At 35.6% G+C, this 19,951-nt stretch overlaps 2 protein-coding genes and 1 long non-coding RNA gene across 4 annotated transcripts; 2 read left to right on the forward strand and 1 right to left on the reverse strand.

The window, feature by feature from the left end:
* The first annotated feature begins 1,340 nt into the window (after positions 1-1,340).
* LOC127132070 (heterogeneous nuclear ribonucleoprotein Q) lies at positions 1,341-8,506 on the forward strand. 2 transcript variants are annotated; one of them, XM_051060939.1, is made up of 9 exons: positions 1,341-1,492; positions 2,385-2,816; positions 2,920-3,036; positions 3,155-3,295; positions 3,388-3,567; positions 7,124-7,328; positions 7,529-7,707; positions 7,816-7,901; positions 7,993-8,506. In XM_051060939.1, the coding sequence occupies exons 2-9, from the start codon at positions 2,421-2,423 to the stop codon at positions 8,129-8,131; spliced, it is 1,443 nt and encodes a 480-aa protein (XP_050916896.1). In that variant the 5' UTR covers positions 1,341-1,492; positions 2,385-2,420; the 3' UTR covers positions 8,132-8,506. The 2 variants fall into 2 exon arrangements, with proteins under 2 accessions (XP_050916896.1, XP_050916897.1); XM_051060940.1 differs by lacking the exon at positions 1,341-1,492 and adding an exon at positions 1,502-1,702.
* Positions 3,574-6,249, forward strand: LOC127132073 (uncharacterized). Its single transcript, XR_007806571.1, has 2 exons — positions 3,574-5,254; positions 6,153-6,249. It is a non-coding gene; the product is annotated as an uncharacterized LOC127132073 (long non-coding RNA).
* Positions 8,507-8,903: 397 nt separating the features above from the next.
* LOC127132071 (uncharacterized) lies at positions 8,904-9,640 on the reverse strand. Its single transcript, XM_051060941.1, has one exon. The coding sequence runs from the start codon at positions 9,595-9,597 to the stop codon at positions 9,145-9,147; it is 453 nt and encodes a 150-aa protein (XP_050916898.1). The 5' UTR covers positions 9,598-9,640; the 3' UTR covers positions 8,904-9,144.
* Between the last annotated feature and the right edge of the window lie 10,311 nt (positions 9,641-19,951).

Consider the following 19,951-nt stretch of genomic DNA (forward strand, 5'->3'; position numbering starts at 1 on the left):
TGAGTTTGCATAATTTTTTAGTATAATTGCGGACCTTTATCACATAAGCAAACATATACTTATATACTAGTATAAAATAACTACTCACAACGGTCAACTAGACACATTACGTCACGTCTCATTCCCATGTAGTCATTATCTTCGACGGACTTCCACATGTTCTCTATATAACCGCTTGATCTCATCCATATCTGATTCAGTCGGCTGACCAAATAACCAACCTAAGTATTGGAAATTTTACTAAGTTCAGATTTCACACATCCCTTGATTTTTAGCTAGCGTTCAACTTGGGATTGTTAAGCTACCCTTCGACCAATCAAAATCATCAATTCAACTTATGACCTCAATCGACCACGTTCAACTTCACACCTCACTATGGTATGCCTTAATGTCTTGCTTACCATTAATATCCATGTCGAAAATCCAAGGTAACACTTGTAAGGCTTAATTCCGACATCGTAGTTCGTCCATTGTGGTATGAATCCCCGCTAAGACCCCATCGTCGCCAAAGCTTGATGTATTTCTCATACCCACAATTGAGAAACGATGGCTAAATTAATATATAGTTGTTTTAAAAGAAAATGTGTGGTCCTTGTTAGTTTTACCTGATCCTACGACATGCGCTAGTTGTACTTGTGGTGAATACAATAAATATGACACTGCTTACGATTCAAGTAAGCGTCTTTAGGTTTAAGATATGTGAATATGTAATGATCCAATCCAACTATTGAGTTAGATATTTATAACTTCAGTCCATTCCTAAAGGAGTCCAATTTCTTTGCCTATAACTTTAACCATATGTAGTCTAACCTTAACCCAATAGTAAGAGTACTAAATGGATCACCCCTTTTAATATAGATGACATGGTTAGTCAATCTATAACACTTGCGATTCTTTAATTATGAAAAAAAATCGTATTAATGACTTAAAATCTACTTGACATGTATCCCCTAAAAGGAAAGGGGCATGAGATGACATCATCCTATTTCCTTTTAATATTTTATTTCCTCATTTTAAATTAAAGAGTTAATGAATTAAAAACGGAGTTAATGAATTAAAAACTTTGATAGTCTTATTACATTTTCTAAATTTCTAATAAACTCATGTTTTATAATTCAAAAGTTAGAAATAAAATCAAATACATTAATTATTAAATAAATACTTATTTTTACTTTAATCGAAGAAATATTAAGCCCAATTAACTCAAAAAGAGTGTATCTTTGTTTATTTGGTTTGAAATGTAAAGAAAAATATTATTCATGCAATGTGAAAAATAGACACGTGGAGAAAAACAATTGGTTCGGGTGCAGAATTGCGAAAGTGAAAACGACCGCTTCATAGTATTGTCTACGCTCTCATTTCGTTTTGTTTTTAATAAGATAAACTCTTTCTCTTTCTCTTTCTCATTCTCTCTCTTCAGAGGAAGAAGAAGATTCGCAGAACACAACACAGTGAGAAGCAAATCTGAAAACCCTTGATTTCAAAAACACTGGTATGCTATTACAAAATCACTCCTTTTTCTTGTTTTCATTCACATAAAAATATTCCCAAATTCATCAATATCAATATCAAATTCAAATTCAAATTCAAATAAATAGTTAAATATGCCCCTTTTTCCGACTTCAATCTCTCACTCTCATCATCAATTCATACACAAATTCCAATCTCCTTTCGATCCAATTTCACACCATCTTTCTTTTTGGTATGTTACATTTCTCTTCTTTCCCCTTGTTCATTTTTCTTCTTCTTTCAACTTAGGGTTTATTAACTCTTCAAATTTTTGAGGGTTCACTTTTTATTTATTTTAATTTTCATCAAATAAGTTTACACTATTTTCTTTCTATTTATTTACAATAGCTCATTCGATTTGTTGTCTATTTAATTTGACATTCTTGTTTCAACAATTTTCAAATGTAAAATTTTACTTGCTTATAGGGTTTGGATGATATATTAAATGCTTAATCAACATTTATATACTCATTTTATTTTATTTAATTGCATACAAAATGAAAATTTGGGTCTGAATTTTTCATTACTTTGGTTGTTTTTTTTAGGGTTGTTTCAGGTTGTTTATTGGGAGCTACTTTTACTATAGCATCATTGTCTTACCTTAAACCCTAAGAAGACTTTTTCCCCATTTTTGAATTTTTTTAGTGTGATACGTGATGGATTTTTTAGAGAAAGTCCGTGTCCATGTTCGACACCAACACTGACATTTGTGATTACGATTAATTTATTCATTTTTTAAAATTACTACTGGTGTCAACATGTCAGTGTCATTGTTATGTTTCTGGTGCCTGTGCTTCGTTATTGGTGACCGTGCTTCGTTATAGCGGCTACCTAGTATTCCATATATGTTTTGTGATTAACGTGTGAACCTGTAGGTGTTTGCCTGTTTATGACAAATACCTGAGCCAATCATGTCGGAAGGTGCGGAAATTGATGAGCGTGTTGACCTTGATGAGGAAAATTATATGGAAGAAATGGATGACGATGTTGAGGAACAGCTAGACGAAGATGGAGTGGATGGAGGTGAAGATGAAATTGCTGAAGGTAGTGGTGAAGAAAATGAGTACGAGGAGTCAGCAGCAGAGGTTGGCGGAAAAGAACAATTTCCTGAAGGAGAAAAGAGTGACCGTGCCGCTGAAGAAGACGAGCGAAAATCACCTCTTATTGATGACGATGAGAGAGAGAAGTACGATAAACTTCTTGCCCTTCCTCCTCATGGTTCGGAAGTATTTATTGGTGGGCTTCCTCGGGATACATGTGATGATGATTTAAGGGAATTGTGTGAGCCAATGGGTGATATTGTTGAGGTCAAGTGATAAAAGGCTCTTGTGATATCATGAAGCTTTTAGTTTCAGCATAGGGGAAAAGATAGGATTATTAACAAGAGTTTCATTTGTTGTTACTTTTCAGATTAAATTAATCAAAGACAGGGACACCGGAGACAGCAAGGGTTATGCTTTCGTGGCTTTTAAAACGAAGGAGGAGGCACAAAAGGCCATCGATGATATACATAACAAGGAATTTAAGGTATTTGTGGTGCTCTCTGAAAAATATTATTCATTATAATTACTTTCGAGACAACTTTTATCAGTAATCTTATTTTGGCGATTACTTTTAATTGACTTAACATTTTTCATGATGTCAGAGCAAAACTTTGAGGTGTTCGCTGTCTGAAACCAAACACAGATTATTCATTGGTAATGTTCCAAAAACATGGACAGAGGATGAGTTTAGGAAAGCCGTTGATGGTGTTGGTCCAGGGGTTGAAAGCATTGACCTCATAAAGGTTTGGGCTTGACCTCATTGTGCCACTAGCTTATATGTAATTGTTTAAGGCTTACTTATTATTAGTGCCAAACCATTTTTTGTCTGTTATAGGACCCTCAAAATCAAAGCAAAAATCGTGGGTTTGCTTTTGTTTTGTATTACAACAATGCTTGTGCTGATTATTCACGTCAAAAGATGTCAAATTCGAGTTTCAAGCTAGATGGAAATACACCAACTGTGACATGGGCAGATCCAAAGACCTCACCTGACAATTCTGCTGCTTCTTCACAGGTAATTTCCTGGATGAAAGTGGAATATAGATTTTAAAAGTGTTTTCCAATTGTTATTTTCCTACATTGCATCAAGTGTTTAATTGAGTATTTATAGGCAATAATTACTTCCCTTTTTCCTGCTGCTTTTCATGCCTACCTGTAAAACCGAAATTGATTGGTATTCACAAGTTTAATTATTTTGCTTCTTTTGACGTAGAAGTCACCAAATAAGAAAAATCTGTTTTCTGCATTAAATATTTATTATTATGACTTAGGTGTCATGTGTCTGATTTGTATCTACATGTTGAAGTCGTCAATTTGAGTAAATCAGGCCTGATCATTTATTTCAAAAGAACGAAGGAATGGAATTGGTTGTCATCTATAAATTCTTTTGGGACTAGAAAAAGTTGAACAGGTGATAAGGATGCTTATTATATCACAAGTCCGAGTGAGGAATCGTAGTGGCTATGCAATACTTGCATATAATCATCAAAGTTATGGGTGTTAGATAAAAGACGGAGAAGAGGAAGAATACATACTTTTTGAAGTATAACTGTTGTGTAATATGATTGATAATAATTAGATACAAAAACTAAGCTGTGTCCCTTTTTACACTAACCCAACCCCAAATACTAAATAAATAGGGAATAAGGAAATAAATCATGATAACATCTATAAGAAATATCTTTCCAATGTTGTCAATCACGGAAAATAGTGGGTTTTTCAAATTCCCTTGTGCCATAACGCCGCTATAGCTATTATTTGACACTTTGTTGTCAATAGTACGCCAGCAGAATAGCATAGCGGTGCCAGCTTTCAGTGCGACTCTCTTGGCTTGCAAGCCGCCATCACCAATAGCTGTTGTTGCAGTCAGTGCGATGCTCTGGGCCTGCCAGCCGCCATCACCAATAGCTGTTGTTGCAATCGGTGCGACGCTCTTGGCCTGAGCCGCCATCACCAATAGCTGTTAATGCAGTCACTAATTATGGCGAAATTGCGGCATCAAATTCTTTTTTTAAATGCGACACTCTTTTTCAAATTCTTCTTCCTACCGTTAGTTCAGTTCTGCTATGTTCTTTTTCTCTGCTTAAGTTTTATTGCTTTGCATTTCTGTTCGTTAACTACCAAGTATGATGGTCTCTTTAATTTTGTGATATTTTTCTATTTTTGAGAGTATGTATGTTTACTCTGTACACTGATTTTTAGTCTTTGTAATAGTATCCTGACATCCGCCATAGCATTTTAGAGGTTCAGTGCTACACAGGCTATCTGAGATTAACAACATATATTTGACAACACCTTGTATTAGAGTATCATGGAACAATAGCGGGCTGTTCAACTTCTACTATGCTATACTGCCGATATAGCGGCTATTTGACATCTTTAATGGAAACTTATCTTAAGGTTAGAATTTAATCCTACGAGGTAAACTAAATTAATCTGACATTAAATAAAGATAATTTCATATATACTCTTTACAATAACCTGTCGATGTAGGTTCATCAGTAGGATATGTACCTATGGCCTATTTTGTTGACTTAGTTTAATTGTAACAATTGTTGACCAACCTTGATTGACGGATTTTCTTTTTAATGACTTGTTCTATAGTGGCCCAAACTTTGCATAAAGAATGTGAATAACCTGTAGCTGGTTCTTTCGTTTTCCTTCAATCATGATCATACCCAACAGTTTTAGCTCATATCCTGGTATGAAGTTTTTCTACAGCTGCTCTATATGCACTCTCTTAGAACCTCCTTTGTAACCCACTGTCACCCCACCCGCCCTAAAAAAAAGGAAAAGGTTTTTAATTTCTCAATAAATGATATTTGATTGTGTGAGATTTGCTATTGTGGTGAAAATATTGCAGAAAATCAATTTTTTTTGTAGACTGTCATTTAACCTTATTTTTATATTGCAACTATTCTCTAATGTTTTCCTGCATTTTATTTCTTAAGAACGATGTCTCCCTCCTGTCTCCAGTTATTCACGAGCTTATGACTCCTTTCATTCCTCTCACAAATATTTTTTGTTTTCAAATCGGATTTCTCTCTCTTATTCTCTTGACAATATTTTTAAGAGCTGTTATTTAAACAAACGAAAACTGACACTGTATCCTGACGCCATATAAAATACAGCCCGAATGTGTATTGATGTTGGAAAGTGTGTTTACAAAACATTTCTGTAATTTTAATACTCCACCAATCAGATGGAGCAGAGGGGGAGACTCCAAAAATGGGATAGCGGGATATAGGATAGTGGTATGACCGCCATTTAATTTTTAAACAAATTATATAAGTAATAACTACAAAAATAGATCAAAGAAATAACTCAATAATACATCAAAACCCATACAAGATTCATAAATTAAACTATCAAAATACAAGGATTAATTGAAAACTCTTAATCTATTAAACATCAACAATTCTTAAATTTAGTCAAAACATCACATATCAAAATTCAAACTTAGATTACTATTATATCAAGAATTAAGATTCAAACTATTCTTCAAACTAAGCAACCTTGCATTAATTTAAAGAAACAGATGCTAACAAGTAAACAGAGGAATATATTGATTTAGATAAAAGATTTAGATGATTTATACAGGAAGGAGAAGAAAAGAAGAATAGAGGAAGAAGAAGAAAAGAAGAATAGAGGAAGAAGAAGAAAAGATGAATAGAGGAAGAAGAAAAGAAAAGAAAAACAGAGGAAGAGTACAGGAAGAACAAGGTACGAAGACCACATTGATGGCTCGCCCTTTGAATCGAATCAAACGTGAGAGGAGAAGAACTACACAGGCGAACGTGATAGAGTAGAAGTTCAGAGTCGACAGCAATAAAGGGAGAGGAATTGGAATTTAGGGCAAATGACAAAAAAATTAAGGGTATTTTGGGGATTTCACAACAAAAGCATATAAAGCGGGTTGGACCGGGAAACCGCTCCGCTTCGCAGGCGATCTGCGATTGTTCAAAAGGAGGCCGTGATTGAAAACTGCTCCGCTAAGTGCGATTTCATAGCGTACGGCCTCCGCGCCGGTCCGCTTTCCCGGGATAGCGACAACACTGCTATCCGCTGGGATTAATAACTGTGCCACCATTGATATTTCTGATTTCCACACTGCGAACAAGTTACTATTTCTCTTTCCTCTCTTCGCTTCACTTTTGACTTAATGATTTTATGTGATATGGTTCCATGTGCTAATGTCAGTTCAAAGCCTTTAGATTGTCAAGCGACCTCTAGCTGTTCAATCAATTTCAGTTTCTTCTCACATCCCTTGTATCACAATTTTATCTGCCTCTTGCAATGTTTGCTAACATTTTTCCTTGACATGCAAATGTACTACTTGGAACCATCACAGGTGTCTTTAGTTTTTTCATCTGTTGTATTGGTGAAAATTTTTAATTACTATAATTGAGTCTTTTGCCACACAATGGTTTGATTGTTTAAAAAACAGATTAGTTTTGACACTTGTTGAAACATGAAAGCATCATATTACATGTATTTGGGGTTTGTCTCTACGGGAAAATATCTAGCTAATGAAAGTTTTGCTTTTGAACATTGTTTTTTGGTATTTTCAGGTTAAAGCTCTATATGTGAAAAACATACCTGAGAATGTTACTACCGATCAACTAAAGGAGCTATTTCGTCGTCATGGGGAAGTAACGAAAGTGGTCATGCCACCTGGCAAAGCGGGAGGGAAACGAGATTTTGGTTTCATTCATTATGCAGAGAGGTCAAGTGCATTGAAAGCTGTAAAAGAGACAGAGAAATATGAAATTGACGGTACTTGTTTTATATACTAGCAGTACAATATATTTATAAAGCAGTTTTGCCTCTGCATATTTGACCTATCATTTGATGTTCTTATTTGCGTGAAATTGTATAATATAAATAACAATATGGTGAAAACAACTTATCCATGCATGGTAGTCTTTTAAGTGTGTCACTGTTTACTAAATAGGTTTCATGAATGTGAACTGCAGGCCAAGCTCTTGAAGTTGTTATTGCTAAGCCTCAAGCTGAAAAGAAACCTGATGGAGGCTATGGATACAATCCTGGACTCCATCCTAACCATCTTCCACATCCTGGTTATGGTAACTTTTCTGGAAATCTTTATGGCTCTGTAGGTGCTGGATATGGTGTTGCTGCTGGTTATCAACAGGTATTTAGCAATTCACAAAAGATATTTACAATTGCGGTGTTTGATTCTCAGTTTATTCTTTGTTCTAATCGATTTGCATCTTGTGGGTTCTGATGTACGATCGAACAGCCAATGATATACGGTAGGGGTCCAATGCCAGCAGGAATGCAGATGGTTCCAATGGTTTTACCAGATGGCCGAATTGGCTATGTCCTGTAAGCTGCTGCAGCTCATGTACATGGTCTCATTTCATTATATTATTTGTTTGATATATTACTTAATCTTCAAATTCTATATGTTCCGCAGCCAACAACCTGGTGTACAGGTTCCAGCTCCCCGACCCCGCAGAAATGACCGAGGAAATGGTCCAGGTGGTCAGTCAGGGCGTGGAGGAGGTAGTGGTAATGATGAAGGAAATCGTAACAGAAGGTATCGACCCTATTAGTGGTATAAAGCAGTGAATGCAATGTGGTTCATTATACCTGGCTGTGTCATCTTGGTGGCGAGGAGACTTGGGGGAGAGTCTGAGGCATTGACAGAACATCCTTTCTCAATCCTGAATCCATGAAAAGGGGAGAAAATGAAATATGAAGAAAAAGTTAATTAGGAATAGGACCAATGATATTCTATTAAGTTGATGTTGGTGTTCTTGCTGTTAGATGAGAGTCACAGCTGAGTAAATTATTGCCCAACTTTTTCTGCTTGTAATGCTTGGCATTTTTTATTGACTACCAGTAGAAAATTGTGTTAATCTGGTTTCAGCAAACTTTGCCATGTTTTTGTGACTCATTTGGCATATGAATTGCTCAATAGTTCTTGACTTTTTGGTGCACTCCTTGAAACATTTTGTGATCTTCAATAGGATCAGCAATGTTGCTGCTGCTACTTCATTGCAGTCAGACTCAGAAACTCAAGTTTTTCTTATTATTGAATAAGTCTTGTGTTAAAAATATAAATGTTTATGAAGATATAAATCTAATAGTATTAGATACTGCAGAAATAATATACATCCTTCACGACATTACAATAACACATGCATAAAATTGATGATAATATGCTCCAACTCTTGTATAAATGAAATTATAGAAACAAGGATAACTTTTGTTGCCAAGATAAACTCAACAATCTTCTACCAAACTTGTTTACTACACATTTGCCTGCCAAACTTGCAATTCTGAAATCTGAAATTAAACCCTGATAGCATAGCAACAGAAGAATACCAGGTAAAAATATTTATTTTGCTATTTGTTGTATTGTTTGGAAGGAATAGGATACAAATCCTGCCATAAATATAAATAAACAGATACAAATCTAACAGAAAATTACACAATGGTATTCATTCTTCATGCATGGTTCCTTATAATGCAAATATATTGATTCTAACTGGACTCGGAAGAAGAAAAACTAAATAGTTTCTGTTCCATGCGTAAAAATACTAGTAACAAGGGTGAAATGAAATCAAGTGGTATCTGAAAGGTCACGAAGACGATTTTCCAGTTCATCCAATTTAGGACCCCAATGTTCGTTTATGCAGAGTGGTCGGACACGGTAATCCACAGAACTTTCTTCCATGGAACTGACAGCAGAGGATGATGAATCCCTTCCACGTTCATGCTGCTTCTTTTTATTGTTCTTGATAATCTTCTTATGAGAGGCTGCTCTCTGCAATGCCCACAGTACATCTGACCCACTGATCTCTTGCTTTTCCGGTTTTGAATTGGATTCCAGATTGGTTAATTTGGTTGTTAGGGTGCGACCTAATTCACCAGCTCGCTGCTCAGTGATTGGTTCTTGACGGTGGTGGCGGCGGCTCTGTGGAAGAGAACTGGCGGAGACGGAGGGAACAGCAAGAGCCTTGAAACATGGTGTGGCGTGTGCTGAGATGACAACGTTGGAACACCAACACCACATGTTTTTTTTTCTGCTTCTCTCTTTTGAAATCCCTTTTATTGCTTTTTCTTATATATTAATGAAATTTGTAATTTTTGTGATTTTATTATTTCATTTTTTTTATAAATATAATATCTCATTGTCCGATTTTTAAATTTTTTGCATATCAAAACTTTTTCTTTCGATATGAAAATTTATATATATTTCTTTTCCACTGTCACACCATATATTTTAAAATGTGATAATTCATATTACATTTGCATGTCATATCACATTACTTAAAGTTAAAGTCAAGCAAACCTATAAATTATTCTTGTAAAACAAAAATTTGTATGGTCATTGTAACACAGTGACATTAATCTTAATTCATGTTGATTCTCATGAATTGTTTTTTCCTTTTCAAAAGCATGTAATTAATTAAAAATAATAAATAGAAGTTGACTAATTTTTTTTAAAGATTTCTATTTAATCATCAATTAATCCTGAAATATGTGTACGAAGAAGTGAGAGGCAATATGCTGTAGTTCGTTGTGTATATTCTCAAAGACGATTTTCTCTCTATCTATATATATATATATATATATATATATATATATATATATATATATATATATATATATATATATATATATATATATATATATATATAATATTAAAATATATCTTCTCTATTGACAAGAGGTCAAACTAGTGCACGATAGACAATGTTGGTTGGAAATTCGCCAATTTCCGTTCAAGAATTTCATTAAAGCTTGATGAATTTCGAACCAAATATTGATGAAAAAGAATCAATTTTTCTGATCGATTACTCCTCCTGTTCTTCACTTTTCACTTGAGTGAATCAACCACACTTTGGTTGCAAGATTTTACTACATAATCGATAATGGAAGAAGAAAGAAAAGATAAAATTGAAGAAAGAATAAATTTGGGTTTAGACAAAATATGAGAGCTTCTCTCTCCTTCAAAACTAAAATTTTATTCTTTGCAATTGCAAGTTCTTCAATATATTATAATGATAAGGGTTACTCCCTATTTATAGATTTGGGTTTGCTTGCTCCTTAAGCAAAATCAAAAATATCTAATTCTGCTAACACTACAAAATTAAATCTAAGTCGAAATTCATGTCGATGTACACTACTTCGACGTTTCGATATTTACATAGTTTGACACTTCCTTTCTTCTGTCGAATAACCTGATTCGACTAAAGGAATTATAATTCAACACACCACCTAATTCATTGTGTCTAAGCTATCTACATTCATCATATATCTTAACTTCTTAAACACTTCGACCTGCACTCCTTTCGTCATGATGTCTGCAATTTGATTCCTAGTTCTGCAGTGTTTCAACTTCAGTTTCGCTTCTGCTACTTGCTCTCGAAGATAATGGAACCTCATTTCGATGTGCTTGCCTCGTCCATGCACTATCAGATTCTTTTCCAGATTGATAGCATGCATATTGTCGATCTTCATTGTAATTGCTCCATGATTCTTCCCAATAATTTCTTCGATCAAATTCACCATCCATGTTGCTTGACATGCACAAAGAGAAGCAACTATATATTCTACTTCACATGACGACATTGATACTACTGGTTCCTTTCTTGAACTCCAAGTAACTGATGCACAACCTAGAATAAACACATAGCCATCTGTGGATTTTCGATCCTTAACATCACTACACTAACTTGAGTTGGTGTAACCCACTAACTTGCATTTTTTCCCTTCATCAACTACAGGAAACAAAATGCCATAATCGAGAGTTCCTTTCAGATACCTTAGTATCCTCTTCGTTGCTGCTAGGTGTGATACCTTTGGCTTCTACATGAATTTACTCACCATACCTACACTGTATGCTAGATAAGGCCTTGTATGACAAAAGTATCAAAGTGATCTACTGAGTCTTTTATATTGCATTGGATCAACATCATCTTCATTTGTGTCTTTAGATAGTTGCAATCTGGGCTCAACTATAGTCGAAGTTAGGTTGCCTTGTGTCGAGTTACTTCACCTTTGAGATTTAACTTTACCTTGTATATCCACTTCACATGATTGCCTTATTGTCTTGAGGCAATTTAACAAGTGACCAAGTGTTGTTGACTTCCATGGACTTCAGTTCCTCATTCATTGCTTTCACCCACTTCGAATCCTTCAATGTTTCAGCTACATTGACTCGTTCAAAATCTGCATAGAAAGCATAGTGTATCAGCTCATCTTCATCATCGACCACATAATCGAATGTAAACACACATTCTTGCAACCTTGCAGGCATGCGTTTTTTCCTTTGAGGATTGCTTGTGCTTGCTTGACCTCTGGTTCTTCACATAAGATTCTCACTGAATGTTTCTTTACATTTTTAGTCTAATCCCATTCCTTAAGCTTATCTATGATTACGTCCTTACTGACCACTACTTGCTTGTTCACTGGGTCGAACAACTTATATCATCCGGTCTAATGATATCCTATTAGAATTATTTGACTCGACTTGTCATCAAGTTTTCTTGTCAGCTGATATGGCACATGTGTATGTGTTATAGATCCAAATACTTTCATATGACTCAAGCTAGGCTTGACATCAGACAACATTATTCTTGCGTGATTTCATCTAGCCTTTTTGTCAGACATCTGTTCATAATATATGTTGTTGTCAACACGGCTTCTCCCCATAATTCTTTGGGTAAATTCTTGCCTTTCAACATACTTCTCACCATAAACCCCAAGATCTGTTCGCAAACCCGAAGGATCAATCAAGAGAGAAACATTCCAAGGATGTTCTGATGAAAGAGAAAGACCTATAATAGTGCTAAGAGGCTGTATTCCCCGCTCCAGGGCCCAAAACCTCTCTTTATCCCACATTACCTCTACACAGGAACATGATTATTGTTTAAATACGCACCCAAAGAGAGAGAAAACTAATAATAGATGGATAAAGGAAATTTTGAACTTACCAAAAGCAACTTGGTGATCCCCAATAGAGTGATCCCCTATCAACAAGGAACCATCTATCAAATGCTTTAAATATATTCTATCGGCCTCAGCCGATGGAACTACACCTCCGAGATATCCTGGGAAGTTAACAAATTCTAGCATTTTCTTCTTTTGGAAATAAACCTCAATAGAAAAATCTTCTTATATGTACACGTAGGTACTGTTCTCTAGCAGAAAGACTAACAATGGGGAAATAGAGGTTTGCACTTAGCCTTAACTTCCGACTCGATACTTTAGACGATCTCATGAGCTTAAGGATGAAGGTGAATGACCAAAACGGATCAGTCCACAAAAACAGGCAAGCCAGAAAAATCTTCAAAAATACGTATCGTCGACACCAAGAGAACTATTCCTCATTCTCTTGGTCGGGTTGAAGTACCTCGGCTGCAGAAAAAGAGATGAAAGAAGAGAAAGACAAAAGGTTTCTCCTTCAAGTATTCACAATAATACTTATAGGCCTTCACGTATGCCCAACCTGACAGATTGATTTGTGAAGGAGCCACCATCAAATAGTTAAAAACACCAACCTCAAAGGCGGTGAAGAACAAACGAACACCTAAAGTTGAGAAAAGGTATTCATACAGAGAAATGGTACAACTACCATAATCACTGGATATCCTCTCATCTTCACTAAGGATAATGACATCCAAAGCGACAATTCTTCCAATTCAAAAAATCCTTATTCAAACTCCCCTCCTTGGTGAAAACAAAAACAATCGAAGAATATATGGAACCTTCCCATGGAGACGATGGGTCCACCAGGTTCCTTCTCATGATCTTATGCTATTTTTTAGCCATGCCACGTTAATAATCTCAAGGAGAAGGAGGTAAAATTCCAAAGGAAAAAAGAAGTAACAACTCAATAATGAAAAGAAAATAAAGGTTTAAAAAGGAAATGACTTCGGTTCTTCGTATACTTATGAATTGATAATATAAAAAGAAAGGTGTCCTCTCAAGAATCACATTTCTTGCACGTAATACTCAATTGTTTTAGTTCCCAAGAAAAGTCATAATTACTTTTATGAATAGAAGTTTGGTATTTCAAACGGAAGAAGCATGAAGAAGGGTGGTCGGCAGTTGAAGATAAAATTCTCCAAACCCTCACTTTGATATTCAAGCGCGAGGGCTTGGGGTGCAACTATTCTGGGCCGATCATACCCCTCTCTATTCAACCACAAGATAAACACTCTGGATGGAAAACATATTAACCGAATGCTTAATCGTACTCCTAGAATCTTCTCATGACCATTAGGTTATCATGTAGATTTCTACAGAAGATCTACGTCTTATGTACATCCAACGGTCCTCTGGGTTACACGCCTGAAAGATAGCGAAACCGTTATTTTATATATATATATATATATATATATATATATATATATATATATATATATATATATATATATATATATTATATATATATATATATATATATATATTATATATATATATATATATATATAATATATATATATATATATATATATATATATATATATATATATATATATATATATATATGAAATGACGCAATTTCAAGTAACAAAGTTTCAACATGATTTGAATACTCTATACTCTTTCACATACTAACTTGGGTATCAAAGTGCTAACCTTGTAGATACACCCCCACTGCACTACGCCAGAAACTCCACTCCATCGCAACTTCTGCATCTCACTCTATTTCTGGTTCCCAAAAGGAACAATTCATTTTAGAAAACTTTACCTCGTACCCCTACAATATTTTTGGACCAAAATACCCTCATATAAATAGGGTATATTTTTCAGAAATGAAAGTTTTTTCCATTTGCGCTTGAAGACTTCCAGAAGAGAATATTTTGGCATTTTTTGGCATTGTAAATCGGAACACTAAGAGTAAGTCTTTCGGTTCACAAAACATATACCGGAACACTTCTCTAAAGTCTTCCGGTTCGCTGCATTTTTGGGGCATTGAACCGGAAGTCTTTTAGAAAGTCTTCCGGTTTGTAAGTGTATGTATCAGAACTCTTTCTTAAAGACTTCCGGTTTGGATGAAATAAACCGGAACTCTTTTAAGAAGTGTTCCGGTAGTCAACCTTGTTATTTTCCACATCGGAACTCTTTGAAGTGTTCCGGTGCGTTTTTTTTTTGTTTTTTTTTTAACTTTCTTTTTTTGTATTTTAAATTATTTTGTTATTATATTTTTTTGTAGTGGTTCGAAGACGAGGTGCAGATGGTAGGATTCCAGACCGCAGTTTAGACCGGGACACATTTTCATCTGCAGCAGAGCTGGCTGGATATCCAGAAGGATTGTACGATACGTCTCTTTTGGTGAAGTACGAGCATCATGTTGCTCGCCATTTATGGTTTGGTGAGGTAAATAAACGGGATATATTTGAAAATGAATAGTATTTGAATATTTTATATTGTGTTTTCTAATATGTGTTTGTAGCGGTGTATTCGTCGCTATATGATCTATTAATTAAATCATAAGCAAAGTATACAATGAACGTAGAGTCGCCACCGCACTTTTATTTATCCTAAGGACTGGCTAAAAAGCGAACAAAAGCCTAAGAAGTTTTACTCATAGAAAACTAATAAAAAGATCAGAGATCGGGGTAAGGGGTAAATTACGCAATGGGAAGGTGTTAGGCACCCAATGCGTCCTAGGTACTCCTAGGGAGCCCTTTTCACACTTGTTGTATAATATTGTTATTTGTTATGACATAAACATTGTGCAAACATGATTGGGATGATGAGGAAAGAATATACAAGTTAATTATTTTTGTGTTCGAACGGATGAACCCGTTGCCTACGTACCTTCCATCAAAGGTAAGGATCAAAACGCCGTAGTTCGGCTAACAATTTCCAAAAGTTAGTGGATTCAATTTTAAAACAAGAGCCCTAAAGTCTTACGTTACCCATGGGAGAAAACTCAACCTTATGTAACAACTAGTCCACCATGTGAGAAAGGCTTCAACTTGCCAGGGAGGGGTTAACCCTATAATAGACAAGGAAGACTTACAATTCATCTACTAAGGACAAATAGGTGAGATTTATATCAACCAACTAGGGTAAATCAGACCTATAGCTAATGTATGAAAGCTTAACAAACATGGACAAAGCCACAAAATCATTTGAATGAGTGAGGTTAATTGATTTGGAATTATTTACAAAGTGTGGTCAATGTATGATTAATGTCAATTTAAAATGAAGTATTTACAAAAATGAAGTTTTGGAAAATCATGGACTTAAGGTCCAAGTTTCTAATTTGGAAAGAGGTGAGAATGTTTGCACAACACTTATCTCAAGTTTTAAAACATGTGTGAAAAGGTAGGACACAATGGGGTGAATGGAATGGTGTGTATGTAAAACTTCTTAGGAGGGTCCGCCTCTTGAAATCATATAGAAGATGATTCAAGTGGGTCCTTAGGAATAGGCTACAGATGAGCAATAATATGAACATGGTAACAGATGAAAGTAAATAAAAGCGGATACTGGATGCCACTCAATGGTCTTATACCTGTCTCCTAAAACCAGTAAGGATATCAGAAGCCACTCTATGGTCTTACACTAATCTCCATCAGAATAAAACAAAAAACAAAACAGGGAAGTCAACTGCCAATCTATCTGGGCTTATGTTAACCTCCACAGTATGATCCTAGGAGTACAAATGCCACATCACAGGGACTTACAATGAATCCTCACATACAACAAACAAATGCACTAGGCAATGGGTATGAGTGACCAATGAGGTCTTACACTCTACCCCTTCCACGTCATGGGAACAGATGCCAGCTCACAGGGACTTATAACTGGTTCCTCAATGGGTAAGCAAATAGATCACATGGGTATGAACTAATGGACATGCTACAAGGAGCAATGAATGATAGTAAATGCACTAAGGCAAGCAAGCAATCATGTACAAATGAGTAATAAATCACAAATAATCAGATAGCACACTCTATAGCCAAACAAGGAGGCTCAATCAAAGGGTTTGACTATGAAAGTCCACTGTAATAGGTAAGTGTCGCTCTTAACCTTGCCATTGAGGGGCTAAGGTGAAGCAGATGAAAGGATATGAGGGGTGTGCCTCATTGCTTCTATCTCAGGTCCGAGAGAGCATGTAAATATAAGAATGTGGGGGAGTTCAGAAAGATGGAACTCTTTCCCCAATTGACTCGATAGATCTTGGGTTTGGATCTCAATGCTACAACCATGTAATGGGAGCAATGAGAAGACTCACTGAATAGTGGGAGATAGGCTACTTATCTCTACCTTCCACCAATTGCCTCAAATGAGGACTTTTCCTGCTTGGGACAAATATAAACATACACAAGCATTGCCTCTTAAGGAGGACTTCAGACAGTTTGCCCGGCCAAATAACGGGCCGGGTCTCCAGACTACATGAAGAAGAAGGTGCAATACCTCAATGCTAATTGCTTAAGCAAAGCAATGCGAGTTCTTAAGAGAACTGGGCAACTAAGGGTACCTGTAATCATCAAACAGAATCAGCATCCCATTCAAAATCAAACAACAATACAAAGAATCAATCAATAATGTATAATCAAACAACAATGTGCAAGGTACAAGGCTCAAAGCTCAAATGAGCTATGCATCCTACAAAACAGCCACATTAGTTTACAAGTATCAAGCAAAACATCCCAAATGTGAAACAATATCCTTAAGCCTTAACTTCTTAACCTGAAAAGCCAAAGACAAGTTCAAATGTAAGTGACAAGACCACTAGGACTAGCCTAGGGTCCAAAAGAAGGAAAAATCCTAAAACAGCAACCAATTCATGATCAAAGTCAAGCTATTTCAATAACAAAGGGATCCCAATTGGTCCCATATCCAAACTATGTACACATCTCAATCTATGCAACATGCAAGGCAAAGTGAGCAATGTTGAATCACATATGGACAACCAGCAAGATCACATCACAAAAAATATCAAAACAACACAGTAAATTCCACAAAAATTATATCCTAAACAGAGGACATTCAACAAGCTACATGTCAATTTTCAAGCAATTTGGATTAGTGGAACTATGGGAATTAATTAAACATGACAAGGCATGCAAAAACAACATCAAATGAAGTCCAAAAATATGCATCAACTTCAATTAGATGGTAAACAGTAATGGTACATTAGAAATACATGGGACCAAAGCTAAATGATAGCTATACATGTCACGAACTACCCTATCAATTTTCATGGTCATTGGATAAGGTATGTGGGTTTGGCAACATATATACAAAAGGTTACACAAGTAAAGCCCTAAAATGCTAGGCAGCACTCAAAAATTCTAATCAATTGGAAAATGGATTGTAAAAATCCACGAAAAATCACAGTGAATGTTAACATATCAAATGTGCTACATGCAAAAATTCAAGGCCATAAGCCAAGGGGAAGCATGGCAAAAAATTCAGGGAACTCAGCATATCACATTGTATCACATTTTGTCACACTCAAGTTCAATAAATCATATATCAAAAACCAGAAGGCCAAAAATTACAAAACCTATGCCAAAAATTCCAGGAGAGAGTCAAGAATCTACATCTAAAATTTCATTTGATTTGGATTATGTATGGTGATTCTATAATTAAAATGGTGAGACATGTGAAAATGGTATACATTAAGGATATCCCTATGTCAATTAATTTTCTACCAAGCACAACTTCAATCAATAGGTCAATAAAATTCTACAGTCAAATAGGAAGTCAACACAAAAATCCCCATATTTTTCTGATTTTTTATGAATTTCTTATGAATTTTCTAAAGTGTTTATGATTTTTTATTATTATGTGAATTATTTGATTTCCTTAATGGCATATCTGTAATTAACATGAACAGTAACGCGGTAAACACCTTATTCAAATTTTCAAACAGGATTTTGGATCAAACAAGCCTCATTTCCAGAATTTCATCGTCTCTTTCAGAAAAAGCAAGAACATGAAGAACACAAAATCATCACCAAAATGCACGTGCGTATGACCGTTGGAACCGTCTCACTCTCAAGAACTCAAATATCAACATGATTTTCACTAACTCTTCCTATATCTCTCGAATCGAGCAAGTTAGGGTTTGGCAACATACTTTCAAATCAAGATATCTTAACCTACGTTGCATCATAATCAAGACTAAGCATAGCATTGGATTCTATATTGAATGAACTCTCAAATGCATATAACAATTAAGCATATCTTGAAATTCGATTTTTACACACCTGGAAATTGCAGTGATGTTCTCGATGTTCTTCGAGCGATTTCTCCTCAAACAGATGCAGTAGAATCCTCAAAATGTCGACTGGAATGCTCAGGTTCACTTGCTTTGGCTCCTAGTGCATGAAACTTGGATTCACCATTGATGGAGCTTCACTTGGACAGTCGTGCTTTGCAAGGTTTTTTGATGTGGATTCTCACAAACAGCAGAAGATGATGATGAACGGAATTTGCAGCAAGAAGAAATTCGCAAATTGATCAAGAATTGAGAGAGTTTTGATCAATTGAAGTTCTCTATGGTTCTTGAGATTTTGGGAGAATTTGAAGAATTTTCTTGTGATTTTTGGTGAATTGTGAAAAATCCGTTATGAGTTTGTTAGGATTAGGAATATATACACATCCTAATCCACTCCTTAATCACAATTAGCAAAATGAAGTGAAATTAGTGAAAAATGAGTTGTGTCAACAGAATTTGGAAAATAAGTGACTTAACAACCAAAAAACAGCTTCACACAGCAAAAAATACCCAGAAAACTGAGTTTTCGCGCGAGCGGTCGACTCATAGCCTGCTATGCGTCGACCCGAGGCCTATGCGCTGACCTATGCGTCGACTCAAACATGCTATGCGCTGACCCGTGGTCTATGCGCTGACCCTATGCGTCGACTCATAGCCCGCAAAAATTTTTTTTTTTTTTTTTTTAGATGACTATATTTTTGTACTTTTGATTAGTAAACATATGAAAAGCAATGATATACAAATGCAATACATGCTTGGTGATCAAGAAACACACTCATAAGGTATCCCACCCACTAGGAGGGAAGCTAGGGTATGCAATGATCCTTGAGGCCATGATATGGTATGATATGGGCCATGAGGGATCTTAGGGCCAAAATTGGGGTCTTACAGATGCCCCTATTTAAGGTCATTCTAGCCGGAGAAGTGAAGTTTAGAAATCTTCATCTCGACGCGATAGAATGGGCTTAAATAATAGTAATGAGACAAATTTTGGTCCCTAAGAGACCTCATGATGCAGATGTATGCATGCAAAAGCAAATTCTGTGGGGAATATATGGTTCACACAGAAGAAAAGACGATCCATCGAAGTAATACACTCACCAGGAACAGAGACTCTCATAAGACTCTTATTGGGGGATAGTAAAGAAAAGAATGCGTGAGCAGGACACGA

This window comes from Lathyrus oleraceus, chromosome 3 (assembly GCF_024323335.1).
Source record: "Lathyrus oleraceus cultivar Zhongwan6 chromosome 3, CAAS_Psat_ZW6_1.0, whole genome shotgun sequence".
NCBI classification, from domain to species: Eukaryota; Viridiplantae; Streptophyta; class Magnoliopsida; order Fabales; family Fabaceae; genus Lathyrus; species Lathyrus oleraceus.

Coding starts and splice junctions, on each gene's coding strand:
- LOC127132070 (XM_051060939.1), top strand. CDS start 2,421: ATGTCGGAAGGTGCGGAAATTGATGAGCGTGTTGACCTTGATGAGGAA. Junction 3,296..3,387: donor AAAGCATTGACCTCATAAAG/GTTTGGGCTTGA, acceptor TGTCTGTTATAG/GACCCTCAAAATCAAAGCAA. Junction 3,568..7,123: donor ATTCTGCTGCTTCTTCACAG/GTAATTTCCTGG, acceptor TGGTATTTTCAG/GTTAAAGCTCTATATGTGAA.
- LOC127132071 (XM_051060941.1), bottom strand. CDS start 9,597: ATGTGGTGTTGGTGTTCCAACGTTGTCATCTCAGCACACGCCACACCA.